Source organism: Tenrec ecaudatus, chromosome 7 (assembly GCF_050624435.1).
Source record: "Tenrec ecaudatus isolate mTenEca1 chromosome 7, mTenEca1.hap1, whole genome shotgun sequence".
NCBI classification, from domain to species: Eukaryota; Metazoa; Chordata; class Mammalia; order Afrosoricida; family Tenrecidae; genus Tenrec; species Tenrec ecaudatus.
The window spans coordinates 128,467,330-128,486,213 of record NC_134536.1 but is presented as its reverse complement, the minus strand read 5'-3'; the positions used below and the strand labels follow the sequence as shown (position 1 = coordinate 128,486,213).

General features: G+C 51.4%; 2 protein-coding genes across 3 annotated transcripts in view; one reads left to right on the top strand and one right to left on the bottom strand.

The window, feature by feature from the left end:
- Window positions 1-18: 18 nt before the first annotated feature.
- Window positions 19-4,715, top strand: POLR1C (RNA polymerase I and III subunit C). 2 transcript variants are annotated; one of them, XM_075555043.1, is made up of 9 exons: window positions 19-135; window positions 266-337; window positions 2,812-2,919; window positions 3,115-3,247; window positions 3,412-3,531; window positions 3,617-3,769; window positions 3,942-4,091; window positions 4,169-4,285; window positions 4,394-4,715. In XM_075555043.1, the coding sequence occupies exons 1-9, from the start codon at window positions 67-69 to the stop codon at window positions 4,510-4,512; spliced, it is 1,041 nt and encodes a 346-aa protein (XP_075411158.1). In that variant the 5' UTR covers window positions 19-66; the 3' UTR covers window positions 4,513-4,715. The 2 variants fall into 2 exon arrangements, with proteins under 2 accessions (XP_075411158.1, XP_075411157.1); XM_075555042.1 differs by having other exon boundaries at window positions 4,169-4,715.
- The window catches only part of XPO5 (exportin 5), a 44,503-nt gene continuing 27,773 nt past the window's right edge, over window positions 2,155-18,884 (bottom strand). The window contains exons 20-32 of the mRNA XM_075555041.1: window positions 17,518-17,699; window positions 14,084-14,184; window positions 11,866-11,962; window positions 11,340-11,476; window positions 9,610-9,707; window positions 9,090-9,136; window positions 8,737-8,834; window positions 8,094-8,156; window positions 7,407-7,489; window positions 6,962-7,069; window positions 6,714-6,851; window positions 6,296-6,481; window positions 2,155-6,196 (exon numbers count right to left, since the gene is read on the bottom strand). Of these exons, the coding sequence (XP_075411156.1) occupies window positions 6,059-6,196; window positions 6,296-6,481; window positions 6,714-6,851; window positions 6,962-7,069; window positions 7,407-7,489; window positions 8,094-8,156; window positions 8,737-8,834; window positions 9,090-9,136; window positions 9,610-9,707; window positions 11,340-11,476; window positions 11,866-11,962; window positions 14,084-14,184; window positions 17,518-17,699 (1,476 nt within the window). The 3' untranslated portion in view covers window positions 2,155-6,058. The remainder of the gene's footprint in view (window positions 6,197-6,295; window positions 6,482-6,713; window positions 6,852-6,961; window positions 7,070-7,406; window positions 7,490-8,093; window positions 8,157-8,736; window positions 8,835-9,089; window positions 9,137-9,609; window positions 9,708-11,339; window positions 11,477-11,865; window positions 11,963-14,083; window positions 14,185-17,517; window positions 17,700-18,884) is intronic.

Here is an 18,884-nt window from a genome sequence, read left to right as displayed (position 1 = left end):
GAGACGGCGGCGCCGGCCAGCGCGCACGCGCGCGTCCGACGCCCTCGGGACGTCGTGCGCTGGAAGATGGCGGCGGCCCAGGCGGTGGAGGAGATGCGGACCCGCGTGGTCCTAGGGGAGTTCGGCGTTCGCAATGTAAGTCGCCCGGCTTGGAGGGCGGCAGAGCGCAGACGGGACCGGGAGCAGTCGGGGTCAGAGCGGGCGGGCCGGAGCGGGCGGGCCGGGCTTCCTGCTCCCCTGCGGCCAGACTCGCTTCTCCTTCCAGGTTCATACCACCGACTTCCCCGGTAACTACTCGGGGTATGACGACGCGTGGGACCAGGAGCGCTTCGAGAAGGTGAAGAAGGCGTAGTGGGCGGGAGGACGGGAGCCGCTAGGGTAGAAGGTGCTGCGGACTCGGTGCCCACCGGTCCGCCAGCTTCCGACGGAGCGGGCCCCGCTCCCCGTGCCCGCCGCGTGCATGACGCCGCGTGCTGGGCATCGGAGCCGCCGCCGTTTCTGCCCAGGGCTGTGAGTAAAAGCTTCATTCCAGTTGGGCACAACGCGCGTAAAGCAGTGGTTCCAAATCCAGCCCAACTAGGTAAGGGAGTCGCTGGCGATGGACAGGGAGGGGTGTGCTTGGGGCGAGAGGGTGCTACGGGAAATTTCCCCCGGAGGCGGGGCCGTGGGGACGGAGCCTTAACGATGGCAGCAGCTGTGCCCAGCTAGTTTGAACGCGCCGCGAACTCAAGCGAAGCTCTAAAGACGGGAGACGCGCCCCGGGGTTGGCGAGTGGATTCAGTGCCGCTAGAACGCGAGGGGCCGGCCCGGGCGAGTGCGTGGCAGCAGTCGCTGCGGGGGGCAGGACACGTTTGCGGGTGTTACGCGGCCCACCCCCGATGTGTGGGGGAGAGTGGTGCGAAGAGCACGTGGGGCAGGCAGGTGAGGTAGGAGAGCTGCAGTGAAAGGGGCGAGTTGAGCAGAGGTGGGACCCAAAGTGAAATTGATGATTTACGGAGGTGAGAAGGAAGTGCGGAGTAACCTCTAGCTTAGGACCTGCTGTGATGAGGGACGGTGCTGGCCTCCCCTTCTGAAAAGCATGGATTTAGCAGAGAGCAGTGATGAGGCACTGAATGTTTTGCACTCGGTTTAGCAGGCTAGTGTTGCTTACGAAGGCGCCCTGGTGATGCAGTGGTTAGGTGTTGGGTGAATTGCACGGTCAACAGTTAGAAACCATCAGCTGCTTTGGAGGTTTTCTATCCCCATACAGTTACAGTCTTGGAAAGGCACCTGCCCTCCACTGTCGAGCTGCATCGCCCGATGGCATATACAGGCATATGAGGATAAATCAAGGTTTCAACGTGGGTTGCACATGCCTGTGCTCATTCCAAACAAAGCCGGTTTTAAACTTGTTTTTGCATCCGTGAGCCCGTGGAGTACCACTCTACCACCAGGACTCCTTGTCTTCGTCTCCTTAAGGAGCCTCCAAAAAACACACACCCAATCAAAACAGCTTCCAAAGGGATCGACCAGGCCAGTTAGTGAAATAAATTCAAGGTAGTTCACAAGGTTATGGTTACTGTTTGGGGAATTCCCAAGGGGTAATCTTGGTGAGATATTCTTAGGACACAGGAATGACCAGGGGCAATTAGGAAGTTTTAATTGAGCACTGCATTGATGAGAAAAGACCAGGAAAGTTATGCCTAGGAATCCTTTTTCCTGTCATGACAGTGTATCTTCTTAATTTTGTTGGGAAACCCCATTCATCCTACAGCCTTGAGCATTCCCTTTGAGACATCTTTTTTTTTTCTCTCCTAAAATTGAGAAGCTATTTTAAAGGCCCTGGGATCTCTAGGATCTCAATGATGTGCAGATTAAAGAGCAGGCACATCCTGCCTTGGGAAGTACAGACCTAGACGGCTGTTGCGTCTGTAGCTCCACATTCTGATTGTTGAAATGTACCACTGCTAGCTTACTAGTGTTTCCTAGCATCACTTTTGGACTTGCCCTGTTTCAAATGAGACTCTAAGTGAGACATACTTGTGGCAGTCGTTAGTGAAAGTTGCTAAAACCCATGCATAGTTGAGGTCACCTGAGAGACAAGAGCCTGGGATAGTAGAAGAGGAGAAAGGAGAGAACTAGAGGATTGGCGCTCAGAAACCAAGGGAGTAGAGATTTTAAAAGGGATTTTATTATTAAAAATCGCAAATGTAGTCGAGGATTCCAGTAGTGGTAAATGCAGTCATGACACTGGACGGCGAACGATGGAAGTTTCCGATCTTTGGTTTGGTTGGACGCAGAGTACAGGTAGTATAGAATGAATGGGAAGGGAAAAATGAGACTTCAAGAAAGGACTGGGGGGGGGATGGATGAGCTGATAGCAAGGGCTTAAGTAGGAAGCAGGTGTTTTGAGAATGATGAGGGCAATGAATGTACAGATGTGCTTGACACATTGATGTATGTATAGATTGTGATGAGTTATATGAGACCTAATAAAATGATTTGGAAAAAAAATGGACTGTGGGGTTAAAGAGGCATCTGAACATAGGGGAGGTGTTTAGATGAACCCACCCTCTGCTGTCAAGTCCGTTCCGACTCAGAGTGACCCTGAGTGGCCTCTCCAAGGCTGTATATCTTTGGGGGAGCAGACAGCCTTCAGCTTCTCCTGGGGAGCTGCTGGTGGGTTTGCCTCTGGCCTAGCAGTTAGCAGTCCCACACACAGCTCACAGCACCACCAGGGTTCCTGGCTGAATTGGGGGGGGGTCACATGTTAAGGGAGTAGCTGGTGGGGGGTTGGGCTCCACAGTCAGGCCTCGGTTTCCCGCCCTCTAGAATTTCCGTGTGGATGTGGTACACCTGGATGAAAGCTCACTGGAGTTCGACATGGTGGGGATCGATGCAGCGATTGCCAATGCTTTCCGGCGCATTTTACTAGCTGAGGTACTGGTGGGCATGGTGGTGAGGAGGGGCTTGTGTGTGAGGAACCATGCTGGTGATTCACTTGCCAACTTTAGGAATCACAAGATGACGCTCGTTTTTCCTGCAAACTTGGGCATTTCTCCGGGTGTTTTCCTTGGGGGGCGGGGTGAAGAGCCTGTTGGGTCTCTGTAGCAGGGCAACTCTTTCCTGGGGCAGGTGCCAACCATGGCTGTGGAGAAGGTACTGGTGTACAACAACACGTCCATTGTCCAGGACGAGATCCTCGCTCATCGGCTGGGGCTCATTCCCATTCATGCTGATCCGCGTCTGTTTGAGTATCGGAACCAAGGTGAGCGCTGGGGAAAAGAAAGCTTTGGCCTGGTCTAGAGTGAAGATCCAGGACTCTGGTGGAACTCAGGAAAGCTCATCTTTGGGCCCCGGGGACTTGAGTGAGACATGAACCTCAGGGTCTCAGCAAGGCTGGTCTCTGAGAGCCTCCTCTCATTTATGCAGAGGACGAAGGAGGCACGGAAATAGACACTCTGCAGTTCCGGCTGCAGGTCAGGTGCACACGGAACCCCAAAGCTTCTAAAGATTCCTCTGACCCCAATGAACTCTATGTGAACCACAAAGGTGAGCCGTGGGAAGGTGAAGACAGAGTGTGTACTGCCTGGGTGGAGCGGGGCGAGAGGTTCTAGGGGCAGCCATCTTCTTCCAGTGTACACCAGGCACATGACATGGGTGCCCCTGGGGAACCAGGCTGACGTCTTCCCAGAGGGCACTATCCGCCCAGTGCACGACGACATTCTCATTGCTCAGCTGCGGCCGGGCCAGGAGATTGACCTGCTCATGCACTGTGTCAAAGGCATTGGTGAGAACCGTGTGGGCTGCCCCGGCTGGCATGGGAGGGGTGGTTTGATTGCATGGGGCTAAGGTGTGACTCAGGCTTGGTGGAGGCGACCCTGCCCAGCTTGCCCTTTTGCTGTCAGGGGTCCGTTCTCACAAGCATTTGATTCTATTCTCTCCCCCAACTCCCTCCCTAGGCAAAGACCATGCCAAGTTTTCCCCTGTGGCCACAGCCAGTTACAGGCTCCTGCCAGACATCACCCTGTTGGAGCCGGTGGAAGGCGAGGCAGCTGAGGAGCTGAGGAAGTGCTTCTCACCTGGCGTTATTGAGGTGCAGGAAGTCCAAGGTATGGGGTGTGGGCCAGGAGCTAAAAATTGTGGTTTTGCTCCACTGCAGTATCACATGATGGCCTGTTGTCATTAGGTAAGAAGGTGGCCCGAGTCGCCAACCCCCGGCTGGACACCTTCAGCAGAGAAGTCTTGCGGAATGAAAAGCTGAAGAAGATGGTGCGGCTGGCCCGGGTTCGGGACCATTACATCTGTGAGTCTTTGGGGTCATCAGGCAGGATCGGGAGGGTTGATAGCTCTAGCTTCCTTTCATGGCTCACGTGGATTCAGGTAAGCCCTAACATCTATTTTTGGCCCCCAGTTTCTGTGGAGTCCACAGGGGTGCTGCCACCAGACGTGCTGGTGAGCGAGGCCATCAAAGTCCTGATGGGGAAGTGCCGGCGGTTCTTGGAGGAGCTCGACGCGGTCCAGATGGACTGAGCTTTGTTTGCCCTGGCCCTCGCTGAAAACTGGGTTCTCACCTGCACCCAGTGCTGCTACCAAACCATTGGGATGGAAGGTCCTGGGCTTTCTGGGACAGTTCTAGCTTTATTTTCAAACAATACATTTTGTTAAATGTGCCATGAATTATATCATGCCTTTGTAAGGCCTTTCATGTAAATAAACTCACGTTTAAACAAAAATCCTTTTTGTCAGCACCCTGGTTTTGGCCCAAAGATAAATGAGGTCTCAGGTGTCAGATCAGTGTGTCTTGAGAAGTGCCAGATTGGGGTCAGTAACATTTTTGGGTGACCCCCGTGAAAGGACTGTTAGATGCTGAGAATGGAGGGTCCAGGGCCAGGGAAGAGTGATCTGGCTGCTGGCCTGCAGCCTTTGGCTGAGCAAGGGCCCTGAAATACATAACTGATGGCAGGGCAGGAAGAAGGCAGAGGGGGACCCTTCTATATAAAACTGAGAATTTTACTGACATGCACATGTGCTTTAGAGTTAATGTTTCTACAAAAAAGGTTCTATAAACAATAGAAAACTTCTAGCATGAAGTCACAAGATGTTAAAAATATTACAACACAATAAATACAACTATGTCTTCCAAGGCCCGGCCCCGCATTAGGCGGCTGTCCTGTTTGCAGGGAGACCGCCTCCACAGAGCTGCCTGAAGGGGGCAGGGATGGCATGAGACTGCGCAGTGGATGGCAGCAGGCTGTGGGCCTGACATCACCTCAGTGCTAGGACCTTGCAGCCATGTTCCCTCTGCCCTTCAGAATGGACCAGAGACTCGGAGCAGGTGGTGCTGGGAAATAGGATGAGTAACCAGGGACCTGAAAGACCGTGCAATTTTTGAAGGCACCTGGACTCACCTAGGAGACCAGTGGCTGTCAGCTACTCGTCCCGGATGTAGCACAGTTGGTCTGCATCCTCCTTGATGGTGTCATGAGACACGCCCTAGGGTGCTGTGGCTCTTGGGCCTGAGTGGACGCAGGGCTCTCTGGTTGAAGGGCAAGATGCGAGAGCTCCAATCTCTGGCCATGGCTTGGTTATCGCGCTCAGGGCTTAGTAGTAATTGCCTGTATCACGGCTCCCATTAGAGGGCTGGATACTTGCTCTGAAGAAAATGAGAGCTGGCCAAATTCGTTTTGGCACTCGGCAGCTGACCCGACATGCCAGTGGGCAAGGGGGTCGGGGGCACAGTGACCCAGCAGAAACCCTGGCTGCAAGCACTGGTCTCAGTGTTGGGTCCTGCACCGAGCACGGGTGGGAGGGTCTGGGGAGAAGGGCTGCTCTGCCCCAGCTTCTCCCTTGGAGACACCTAGGAGATCCAGCCTGGGTGGCCGAGGTCCTCCTTCCCTCCCTCTCTCGGACTCCGTTGTCCCGGCTTCTGGCCCACAGGAGGGCCCGTTCTCGCAGCTCCACACCTGGAATACCCCTCCAGGTGGACAATGGGGGAAGCAGGTGGCAGTGGAGAGGGACCTAGAGTGGCTAAGAGGAGGAGGAAGAGATGACAAGGTAGGCTGCCCAGAAACTTGATTCAGGGTTCAAAGATGGTGGCCAGGACGCTCTCTTCATTTTCCAGTCCGTCTGCCTCCAGCATTGGCTTCATCTTTTTGAAAAGTGAGGGGAGGTTCTTAATGTGGACTTCTTTCCGGAACTGCTCCCCCAAGGGCTTCTGTGGATAACACACGAGAAGAAACTAAATCTGGGCCCTGACCAATGACAACAGCAGGCTCACCGCCCCCACCCCCTGGGGGCGCTAGGGAAGGCTCACCCCAATGCAGCCAGCAATGAGGTGCTTGAATTGGTCCTTGAGGCGCTTGAATTGGTCCTTCCGGCGCTTGTCAGGTACTTTCTGCAGGGAGGGGTTCAGAAGCTTGCAGTCAAACTGGTCCAGAGAGTCCTTCTGCATTTCGGGGATCTGCTCCATCACAGTGCGTATCTCCAGGTATCTCGGGCGCTGACAAGCGGGGACAAACAGTGTTGTCGATTGGAGCCTCACCACCATCTCGATTCCTATAACTGGCCAGGCCCAAACCCCCAAACCCATGACTAACTCTTTGTGGGAGCAGAGAGCTGCGTCTTAACTGCCAACCTGGCAGTGAGCAGCCCGTGCTTAACCTGCAGACAGTAGGGAGAGGTCCGACTGACTGGGAGCACAGAGCGTGAGGCCAGGGCATGTGACCGCTCACCAGCGCCTCGTAGATCTGGAAGGCCAGGTGGACCAGTGAAGCCATGCACCCGTCGTGCTGGCCGTGGATCTGCAGGCCCCTCAGCACACTGGTGAAGAGCCACGTGACTGCATCTGCTAGCAGGGTCCCTGTCAGCACCTGGGGAGACCAAATTGCTTAGGGACAAAGGGGGGACTCACATCGCCTGCCCCTGCTCCCATGGTGCTTCCCTTGGGGAAGGGAAGGGAAGGGATGGCGACGAGCCGTACTTGTTTGAGGAGAGGCCAGCAGAGCTGTGTGGTCGTCCTCTGGCAGGACAGAGTATCCTTCCAGGCCAGGGAATTGAAGGCGGTGATCAACAGAGCCGTACAGACCTCCTGAGCGAAAGGAGGAGAGTTAAGTACAACCATCTATCCTTGCTTGCAGGAAGTGAATCCCGCCGCTTAAGATAAGCCACTTTATTTTTTCTCTTTCTGTACAGCAGGTAGGCCACCCCACCCCACCCCCCACCAGCAAGGAAAAAACCACTTCTAGCAGGAACCCAGGCGAGGCTGAACATGAGGTCAAGGTGTGGGGACTTGTGCTTTTGCGGTTTTCATTCTGAGTCTTTGGCCAAGGTCCTGCATTTCCCCTGCTGTCCAAGTCCTTTGTGAAATAGGGGCTCCCTCCGATGTAGGAGTGCCACCCAACCACTCTGGGGGCGCAGGGGCTCACCTCATGCTTCATCAGACACTTGCCCAGGTCTGTGAGCTCAGCCATGGCCGAGGGGGTGACCTCTGTGGCCATCATCTCTTCATCTGCAAGCAGAGGGCAAAATGGTGAGTTCTCGCCTCTGAGGACAGACAAGGACAGAGGCGGTGGGAGTCTGAACTGCAAAGAACAACTGGAGTCTCCCGCACTGATGGGGCACTGACGAGGTCTGTGTGGTACTGGGCTTTGCCAGGAGAGGTTCTGGGAGAGGCTAGGATGCAGTCGTGAGAAATGAGATGTAGTGGGAATAGCTCAAAGAGCTGTTAATGCTTAGCATCTTATTCCGTGAACAAATCCTGATGGGAGTTAGCATCCTAGTGGAGAAGACAATGAATGAGCATGTCAACAAACGGGGGCTAGCAGTAAGTACTACAAAGAGACACAGCAGAGGTCACGGGGCGGCGCACTTGCTGCTCTGGAGAAGGTGGTCAGGGAACTTTGTAGAGGCGTCAAGAAGCAAGGGAAGGGAACCTGACGGGCGGGCAAGGACAGTCATGCTAGGACAGGGATCAGGACAGAGGACAGCCCCTCGTACGGCTTCTCACCCACGCCAGACAACCAGGGTAAGAACTCCTACAGGCACCGGCCTGCTTCTATGAGGAACAATACTTAGAACCAGACCTCCCACAGTCAGGCAGCCCACTCACTCACCATCTCCATCTGCAGCGGGGGCAGCTGTGTGGTCCGCACCTTTCTTGGACACACAGCAAACAGCTAGAGCAAAAGAGCGGGGTTACTTTGAGGGGAGGATCTCTGGGCAGGGGAGGGGGGAGGGGGTGTACTATCTGGATACAAAGCCAGCTCCAGAATGAGGGAGAAGGATGTGCTTGATCAGACCGCATTCTGGTCCCTCCACAAATTCAATGAACTGGGGAACTGACAGAATTCTCAGGCGAGTAAGCAAGCAAGGATGCCTGATACAAAACCCACCACCCCATCCTTCCTACTGTGGATTTTAAGCAGATTCAAGGCCCAGTAAGGTTTCCTTCAACATTTCCAGAAAAATGATAATTCGCAATCTCCAAGTCCCGGCGTTTAGCAAGCTTTGGTAAAACCCAGCCTATTTGTAATCTCTGCTATTTCACACCATTTCCTCCTACGTATAAACAAACACAAGTAAACACAATTCAACTCAATTCAGAACCCACCCCTGGGATGGCATGAGGCCCACCTAGACTCTCTCTAGTAGACTAGTGGTCACTGCCGGGACTGCTGATGCAGGCATCGCTGCATGTGTCTGTCACGGGTTGGGTGGGGAGCATTCTCCTGTGTCCCGCCCCCACGTGCCACTTACTGATGAGATCCATGACCTCTCGGGTTAGCATCCTCACCAGCTGCTCCTCCAACATCTCTTGAGACTCAGGGTTTTCCTCTGCAGCCTCATCTTCTCCACTGCACAGAAGCAGGGGGCCAAGTTCCAGAGAGCGACTGTCACCAGACCCTTGAGCCCACCACCTCCTGGGCCGCGTTCTACGGGATGGATCGTGATGACCCACTGAGACCCCCCGGGAGCTTGTCACAGAACCACAGCTCTGTGGTTCACAGTGTGAGCCTTGGCCCACACTGGAGCCTCCGGGTCTCCTACGAAGGGCCGGTGGCAGGGCTGCCTGCTGTCCCAACTCGAAAGAAGCAAGGTTTCTTTCTTACCACAGCAAGCTCCTCTGGTTGATGACTTGCCATTTCTGGGACAGCCGCTGGGGGGTGGGGGGAAGAGGAGTTTAAGTACTAGAATTGGGGAGCACTGAAGCAGACCAGAGTAGTGGAGTCTGTTCTCGGTCTAAATGAACCAATCAATGGCAGAGTCTAGTCGGACCCCCTGAAGCCAGAAAGTTCTGCAACCTCCGCCACCGCCAGACGAGGGCAGCATTGCATGCATTGCACATCTGTGCAGGGCACGTTAACATTGCAGGATTCCTGGGTGGTTCTGGCCCTATCCACCTGGCCCGCCCAGTTCCAGACCCTTGAGTCACCAGCCCCCTCTCCTTCACACAGGAGGTTAGGGAAGTGCACAATCTGAGTCTTCAAGAGAAACTGAACTACCTTATTTCTGCAGGGGCTGCTCAGCCCACTGTGACTGTCAGTAGGGCAGAGCCGCCCAGGCAGGGTTGGGGAGAGCACTTCCAGGGGACCCTGCCCCCCAAAATACTGCCAGCTCTCTTTCACTTACCATGTGCAGGTAGGTGAAGAGAGGGCCAAGGATGGGTGACACCAGGGCTTCACAGTGCTCCGGGGGGCAGCAGAGCACCAGAGGCTTCACGAAGACCCATGGCACAGCAGGTCAAGGAGCCTGAGTGCACTCACACAGTCCACCTCCAAAACAGCACCCCTCCCTGGACAGGATGGAGACAGTCTGGAGGCACACTACTGCATGCATCCGGGGGCACTCAGCCCCCAAAGGACTTGCAACACGCCAAGAACATCCTGGACTAGTAGGTGAAAATATTCAAGCTCTTTTCCTAAGATCCTAAGCTGCGTGGTTACTCAAGATACATTTGACTCGATGATGGTCCTTTTTAACAGGCAGCACAGACACAAGCAAGCTCTCGCTGCCCCAAAGCAGGGAGGTAAGGAGAGCGCCATCCCTGGATGAGCCTGCCCATGCACCAGCCTCCTCAGATCTTCACTTCAGGGAAGAAATAGTCTCACAAAGAGTTAAACAAACAAACCATAGAGACGAGCCAGTCAGGGTGCAGTGTAGCACTGACAAAACATACAAGTTTCCTCTAGTTCTTTCATGCTTCCTCCCCCCACTGTCATGACCCCAATTCTACCTTACAAATCCGGCTAGACCAGAGCACATACACGGGTACAGGTAAGAACTGGAAACAGAGAACCCAGGGCAGATAAACCCCTCAGGACCAATAATGAGAGTAGCGATACCAGGAGGGTGAGGGTAAGGGTAAGGGTAAGGTGGCGGGAGAAAGTGGGAACCAATCACAATGATCAACATACAACCCCCTCCTAGGGGGAAGGACAACAGAAAAGTGGGTGAAGGGAGACAGCAGTTGGTGTAAGACATGAAAAAACCGATAATTTATAAATTATCAAGGGTTCAAAATGGAGGGGGTAAAATGAGCTGTTATCAAGGGCTCAAATAGAAAGAAAATGTTTTGAAAATGATGGCAAAAAAAAGAAAATAATGAAGGCAACATATGTGCAAGTGTGCTGGACACAATGGGTCTATGTCTGGATTGTGATATTAAGAGCTGTACGAGCCCCCAATAAAATGGTTAAAAAAATAAGCCATGTGAATCAGAATGAGGATGAAGCCTGAAGGCACCACTTCCGAAAGTTTTATGTCGATGGTGGGAGAACCTGGAAAAGGATGTCAAGAACATAGGCCACCAAGAGTACAATCAACGGCACGGAATTATACAGGGAGAAGTTGAATGGAGACTGCTTTGTGGTGTATATTTTTGCCACCATTTAAATAATAACCACATGAGAAACAATGAGCACAAGGAAGAAGAAAATGTTCTAAAACTGACTGTGGTGACGACTAAACTGCTCTTGATGTGCTGCATTACCGCCTTGTATGACATGTGGGTGGAATGCCAATACAACCGATGAAAAAGGTGGGGGGGGGCCTGCTACTTCAAAGGGGAGGCACCTGAGCTAACACAGGGACACACGCTTCACCTTCTGTGGCCCCAAGAAGTGTGAGGGGAGAGATTGGCCCCTGAGGAAAATGCTTGTACAATAGCGGCAGCAAAGAGCTTCCCAGAACCCCTGCATGGCCTTTAGGTTTGTTCTGTTCCGTCCATCACCAGGACCAGATGAACTCAGAGATCAATGACCCATCTCCACACGACTGGCCGCCTCCAGGGTCCTACAAAGGTATTTCTGCCTCTGATCTACTAGCCTGTGGCTGGGCCCCTCCGTGACTTTAAAGGATATGGAGCATGGGTCTGAGCCGGTAGTCGGGGATGCTGTTCAAGTTGACGAAGGCCGAGCTGAGCAGCTGGGCGGCGAGGCCCTCCACGGTGTAGAAGTCTTGCTGCATGGCGGGGCCCGCTTTTCCGAGGATGTGGAAGCTGTAAAGGGGGCATCGCACCTGTTACCAGCAGTCCTGCCGACAGGGGGTTTCACTTCTAATCTCTGAGAAAGAAGACTGTGCACAAGACCTTTAGCTCCATCAGTGTCCTTGGGAGGTGTGGACTTGATCTTTGATCGTAAGTGAAAAGTACGCTGCTTTTAGGACCCTTAGCTCACACCCTATGTGATTCACATTAATGACAGGCCCTCCAGAAGCTTGGCTGATTAGAGGGCTATGTAACAGGTGAAGGCCCTGGGTGTCGGGTGCACACAGGTCAGCCGCCCGTTCCCAGCACCCCTGAACACAAACCCCAGCTGGCTGCCTCCCAGAGTTCCATGAAGAGTAGGCAACAGGCTGGACATGGGAGGGGTGGCCTTCTTTCCTTACCAGTTTTCATAGAGGGTGCAGAAGAAACGCTGCATTCTTTCCAGGACGGTTTTGTACACTGCAGTGTTGTTGAGTTCCAAGAGAGGCTGAGGTAATCCTACAGAGAAAGACGGATCAGGAGCACACACGTGGCAGGAGGCAGACTCGGGGTGGGGGAGCGCTGAGAATAGAGTAGCTGCTCAAGACCACCAGCTGGAGGCTCTCCGCGATTCCTCAGAGATCCTAAAGTGCCCAAGATTTTAAATTAGACCTGGCCACTCCTACACTGGCCAGGGTCTCTCTGAATCTGTCCATAAAGCCCTGGGTGATTGATTGCCCCATCCCACCTTTTAGGTGTGGAAGGCCATTTCCAAACAAAATCTTATGCAAAAGCCCAAGACGTGTAACAAGTTGAAATGAAGCCCCCCTGAACAGTTTAATAATTTAAAGATAAAGTGCCTTCAAAGATCTGTAGTTCTAGTTGGGTCTTGCTCCTCGCTGGGACGTACCAGAGGATGGTTTGCCCACTGGAGCATGTTCTCCACGGCCACAGCCTTCAATAGCTGGGGTTTTGGGGCGGGGAGGGGGGGGGCAGTGAAGAGGGTGGTGAAGCAGCACTCACTTTTCACACCCATGGGGACCCCTTAGGGTTTCTACTTTTAAGGCTTTTAGCAGACGGACCCTCAGTTCAGTGGGGCCAGAGGAAAAGGCCCCACTGAGGACAATCAGGGCTCTGGAAAGGCAAACCAATACCTTTCCTTTGGTTACACTCACAGCTAAGGACGGCTGGCCGAACACTGGGCTCTGGCTAGGCGGGGAACAGACACCGTGGGGCTGTGCTGGTGGGGTGGCCTGAAGCTTGGGGCTGGGGGCACTTGGTTAATCAACTCTGGTTGTCTTGGGCTCCAACTTCAAGCCACACTCATACTGTGCTGCCAGTGTTTCAGGTTTCAGTCAGAGCCACCACCCTCTGTAGTCCTAGAACACGTTCTTCCCTGCCAAACTCAGATCTCCTTCCTCCCACTCGGCCTACAACGCCAGCACCTCCTCTCGCCCCGCCCGGTGTGGGTTGGCCTCACTTATTCTTCACGTTTCCCCTGGGAACAACTGGGAAACATGGCTCGTAATCTATTCCTGGACAAGTTCTTATTATAAATGAATGAATGATGCCCTGTACTAATGCTGAATGCTTTGATGAAAGAATGTATACAAGAATCCTCAACTAATGGGGGATATGTAGAACAGAATGGCAGAAACTTCAAAATCGCTGGGAATCCAGACTTTCTAAAGCCACTGAGATTGGATAAACTTGAAATTACTGCCCAGAGATAATTTTCAAATCATCTCCTGGTGTCACTTCTACTCTGTCACCAGGGATCAATATGAAAGCAATTGATTCAATAGCATCCAACAACTATTTCAAAGGCAGCTAACTTTGGTAAGCACAAACTGAAAAGCAAGGTCATTTAAGTGCCACAGTCTTGTTTTAAAAAAATCCCGAGGTTGGCCTTGAGCACTGTGCTAAGAACCATCTCTCTGGGGTCGCACTGTCGAGAGCGACTCGAGAGAGCAGACAGTGGCGGGGAGCCAATGGAAAAGGAGGCTGAGAATGGCTGCACACCCACCCGGAGTAAGGTCACTGGCACGGAAATGTACGGGCACCAAGTGTTAAACTGGCTTGTGCTCTGCTGTATAAATTCTTTACAATAAAAAATACAATGAAAAAGAGTAACACCGATAAAAAATGCTTTTAATGATTATACAGTTTACTGATTAAGCTTCATTGTTTTAACACAGGAAATTCATGCCCACCAAGAGTGCGTGGTTTCATTATAATCAAATGGCTCTGACCCCCGCATCCCCCCACTACCTAATAGCTTTACAGAAAAGCAAAAACCCCAAACTCACTGTCCTGCCAACTTTGAGCGACCCTACAGGATGGGGCAGAGCTGCCCTGTGTTTCCGAGACTGTACCTCTTTTATGGAGCAGAAAGCCTCATCTTTCTCTCCAGGGACCACTGGTGGTCTTGAACTGCTGACCTTAGCAGCCCACGGTGTAAAATGCAGCCGGGTGTACCTGGCTCTGTGAGCCTCTTCTGTGGGCTACAATAATGAAGCAAGCACACTGTCCATGTGGAGGCCGTAGGAGCCCCACACGAACAAGGAGGAAGACGCCCGTGAGCTGAACCTGCTCAGGAAGCCCCTGGGAGAGAAGGGGAAGGACACCTAGAAGTCTTACCTAATATAGCAGATTTTTCTGCTTCAAACATGTCCAAAGCCTTTGTGAAAGGCTCTGCCATTTTGGCTAGCATTTCTGGTGCATAGAGAGTATTGTGGGTCCTGAAAGAGACAAGGGCGCTCTGTGAACTGTTTGTAGTCCGTTGAGAAGGGAAATCAGTGGGTGTTCCCTTTACAATCCGGCCAATCACATTCTAGGACCATGCTACCATGCAGACAAATCTGACCAATACTTTTAACAAGGAAAAGGAAGCATACACGTTTACAAGTCACCCAGGAAAGGAACATCGCAGACTAGAAAAAGTATAGTACGCAACACCTGAGAGCAGTCCACACCTGAGACCCCAATCCAGAGACAGTAGGAGAGCCTGACAGCCCAGTGCTAGGAAGCAAAGTAACGTTTAACAACTGCAATTTGTCGTGTTTGTAGTTGATGAACTAAGTTAGTATCTGGAGGGAAAGAGATCTGATAGAGTGCATAAAATGATCTCTGATAAAATCAGCTCTTCCCAAGAAGGCGTCCATAGTGTAAGGCATGACAGAGAGCCCACTTGCGGTTCGTTTTTATTTTTGAATTACATGTTGACTGCGGCCTAAAGTGATAGATGCGTGCGTGTGTGTGTGTCTAAGACAGTAAGGTCAATTTTCAATGTCCTTGACATCTGGTATCATGGTCTCCTCCTTTTTCTGTCCTCAAGGACATGACACGTGACAGGAGTATGCACAGTTCACATAGCTCAAATGCTAGACTAGCAGTTCATAAGCTAAACCTCTAGGGTATTTGGGTTCCTGGACTATCTCAGGAAAACCTGCCTGACACACAACTTGGTGCTGCGCTTCCAGAGTAAGAGCGACTGGAGGTATTACGTGGCTCTCAAGAAAAGGATAGCCAGGTGATAAAAATGTATGATCTGCACCTATTTAAAACATTTTTAGCATCACCAGCTAAGAGTATGAGCACCAGGCTAATTTCACATAGTCATTATTTCAATAAGTCGCCTGGGGGAGATCTGAGAATGAGCTGTCATTCTAAATAGATGGTGAGGTCAGTAAGCCAGAGCTCTGCGCCCAGTGTCTGGCCCCTGCCACCCGCTGGCCAGTGCGGTCCGACAACAGAGAGCCGTGAGTCACACCCGGTAGTACCCAGATGTAAAGTTAATATTATTTCAGTGCATTAGTAATATAAACAAGTCTCGGAAGTATTTCATGTTTTTTTAAACTATTTTTAAGATCTGGCTTGCATTATTTTATACTTCCAGCTCATCTCAATTCAGAGTAACTCCATTTCAGGTGCACTAGCCACCTGGAGCGAGTGGGATTTTGCTCTGTATATTGTCCACCTCCATCACCTATAAATCGTTGATGCTTCATAAATCACTACCTGTCCAGTGCAAGTATGAAGTGAAGGTCCACTTCAGGTCCTCACACCGGCACATGCATACTACAGGGCCTTTTCTAGGCAGGGACAGCACCAGCACCTACACCTTCTTCAGTCATCAGATGCCTTGGCACAAGTGCTACTAATACAATTTTTAAGGAAAACAAACCTTTCTCTATTGAAAATTCACTGCTTCAATACATAATTGGTAAGACTGTCGACTTGTACAACCACGGTTTAATTCTACTTATGAAAACTGAAAATATACATAGCCTATAAACCAGGAATTCTATTCTTGCGTGACTACCCAACACATGCACATAATTATCCAAAGACCTTCTCAAGAATGTACCCAGCAGCACCATTTATAAAGGGGAAGCACTAGAAGCTACTCAGTCTAGGGAGTATATCTTCCAGGAGAGTAAACGGAAAGTGCATGCACATCACAGGCCCGGCTCATCAACACAATGCTGAGCGAAAGAAGCCAGGCACCAAGGAGTGTGTGCTTCTGGTCCCCTTCATGTGGAGTCCAAAGACCCAGGCAGAAGGAACCTGAGGTGGGCATTCTGGAGGGGCAGTGACTGGGAAGAGGGGCTGGGCATGGTAGTGTCTGGACGTGTGTGTTGGCTACCTGCATGTGCCCTCTGTGAAAACTCACCTACACACAAATAAAGGAGAGAGCAAACCCTAGTTGCTCCAGCTGTACACTAAAGGAGACCAGCTGCTCAGGAACGACAGCCAACAATTTTGGGTTTAATTGATACTTCATCAAAAAACATTGAACTCTTTTCGAAAAATACCAGTATGATCACTCTATGGCTGTGGTCTCCTAAGCCAAACAGCGATGAAGGCCATTTCCAGGTCTTGGTCCTCCCTCCTGGTCTCCTGCTCCAGGGCCACCAGAGGACTCACAGCAAGAGCCTGGGCCACAGGCAAACCTTCTGCCCTCACGACTCCATCACACTCACGTTTCTCTAAGCTGCACAACGTTGTGTTTACAAACAACAATACGGAAACAAGACTAAATCTTTAACTACCTTCTCAACACTCAAACCATATTTATGTATTGAAACCTTTTCTCCTTTTAAAGCAGAACAAAATACTGGTGTCTACGTCAGCAGATGTGTACCACCATGATAACTCTCTCAGGCACTCCACCCAACCGCTTTGGTCGAAACCAGCACAGAACCTTTGAGTCCAAGGCTCTGGCCAAGAGCTGGCAGAGCTTCTCGGGGACTCGAGTAATGTGGTTTCTCCAAGCGGCCCTGGAGCAGAGCTTCAAGCTCTAACTTAGAAATAGTACAGTGGGGTATAAAAGGCACTCAAACGCGGCTCTGTCAGGAAGAGTATGAATTTTACACCAAATCGACCTTCCTCTTGAGAAAACACCGTGACAGCACACAGGTCTCATACCACCAAGTCTGCGCTACACTTGGCTTCCTTTCCTCGGAATACGCTAGCCCAGGGGTCTAGACCACCTTTAATAAGGACACCTGGGAACGAAATGTAGACGACGATTTCAGGGGCCCGAGGCCCTGATTCTGATTGCAAACAGATTCTCGGATGCCTGCTCAGCCCGGTGGCCTGAGGACTGTACTTTGAGAAGCAAAGACCCAGAAAACTGAAATGAAAAATGGTAACTCTCACTCCCCTCCTTTGGCACATTCGGCCGGTGGATGTTTGGTTCACTTGAGGCCAGGGACTTCGCTGATGAGCTCATATCGGTGTATTTGAACAGCGCCCAAAGAAGCACGGCCGAAACAAACTGCCATGCTCCCAATGAAGGGCTCCTTTCATGACAGGCACGCACAGGCCACACGAGAGCACGGCTCAGACAGAAGGAAGTGGGAGAAGAGCTTGGAAGAGGCTCACAATTAAAAAGGTCATTTGGCATCCTGTCCACGAGTTCACATACACGAAATGTAAGGCCGTACAAGTGAGAGCTGTTACTTCTAAAAGGAGCTCACTTCTGGGAAGAAGCAAGATCTAATCCCCCATCACTCCCCACAATGGTCGGAAAGAAGACACAGCAGATAAAAACCATTACTCTGACTCACCTGATAAGGGCAAGCAAATTGTCAAGAAGTTTCAGAATTTGCTCTGTGCAGGGGTTCCGGAAGATTGGATTTCCACTGGGTGTATAACCCACCACAAACCCCCCAGCTTTGGCCTCTTCTAAGTCGCTGGGCCAGCAAGTTCGCTTTATGACGCCCAGAATGCTATACACACAAAAACGCATCTGGGAAAAATGGCAAAATGAAAGGTAAGCACAAAAGGAGAGATGGCAGGCCAACGGCTATCAGATCTACTCGGGGCAATGGCAACAGCGACGAGGAGGTGGGAGGGAATGAAAGCTCCCTCAGCCTCCACCCGCTGTCCCTCTCCCAACGCGACATAGTCCCCAGGCCGTTCTTGAAGGAAGCGTGGTTGTGCCCTTACTGTTGTTGAGGTATCATTGAGTCAAATCAATCGTGGACAATGAGATGGCTTAGCCACCCTGCACCCTCCAACTAGACTCCTAAGACCCCTGCCCCACTGCCCTTGCTCTTTGCAGTAGGCCTAGTAGTTGCTGGTTAACTAATGTGACTTTTGGTATAATGGAGCCAGGAGCAAAGTTTATTTGAACAGCAAAGAACCACAAAATATCAGTTTGCAGTACTTAAAATGCCAGAGAGTAATGGAGTCCACCCTGCTAACCAATCTCTGACCTACTTCCCGAGGACACTTTCATTCTTCAGAGCTATCTAGGGATCTGAAACAGAGGCCCCGATAAGCCCTCAGCTGCTAACCGACAGGTTGGTGGTTTGAATCCACCCAGCAGCCCTGGGAGAGACAGACTGGATGAAGCGCTTCAGTAGATTACAGTCAAGAAAATCCTATGGCATGGCTCGACTCCTTGAGTTAGAAATTTGACTTAATGGTACCTTAGAAACAGCAAAGCCAAAATACCCACCAAGACAAAAACACAAAAAAACCTGAAAAAAAGTGTCCGCTGGGTGAAGCTTTTGTAGTACGTATTTTTCCCGCTTAGTGAGCATCGAGCAACTTGCTGAGTTAGTGCACCCAGTGGCATTGCCTGGGAAGGTTCGTGTCAGTGAATTTTTTCATAAAAGCAGTTTTGTTCGAACCTCAGGGTTTTTTTATGTGTGTGATGGTCCTTTCAAGAGACCAGTGTGCAGCTGTGAAGTTCTGTTTGACGATGCAGAAGAGGGGAAGAAAAAACGAGGGAGGTGCTGTCAGCCATCCAAACAGATGAGTTTGAAAAATGTTTCCAAGAATGGAATTGCAGATTTGACAATTGTATTAAGTGTAATGGAGATTACCTTGAAGGTGATAAATGTTATGCAAAGAATTTAAATACATAGATTAAAAAAAAATTCTTTTTGGAGGGGGTGCCCCCTCACTAATGCCTTCATAAACAAGT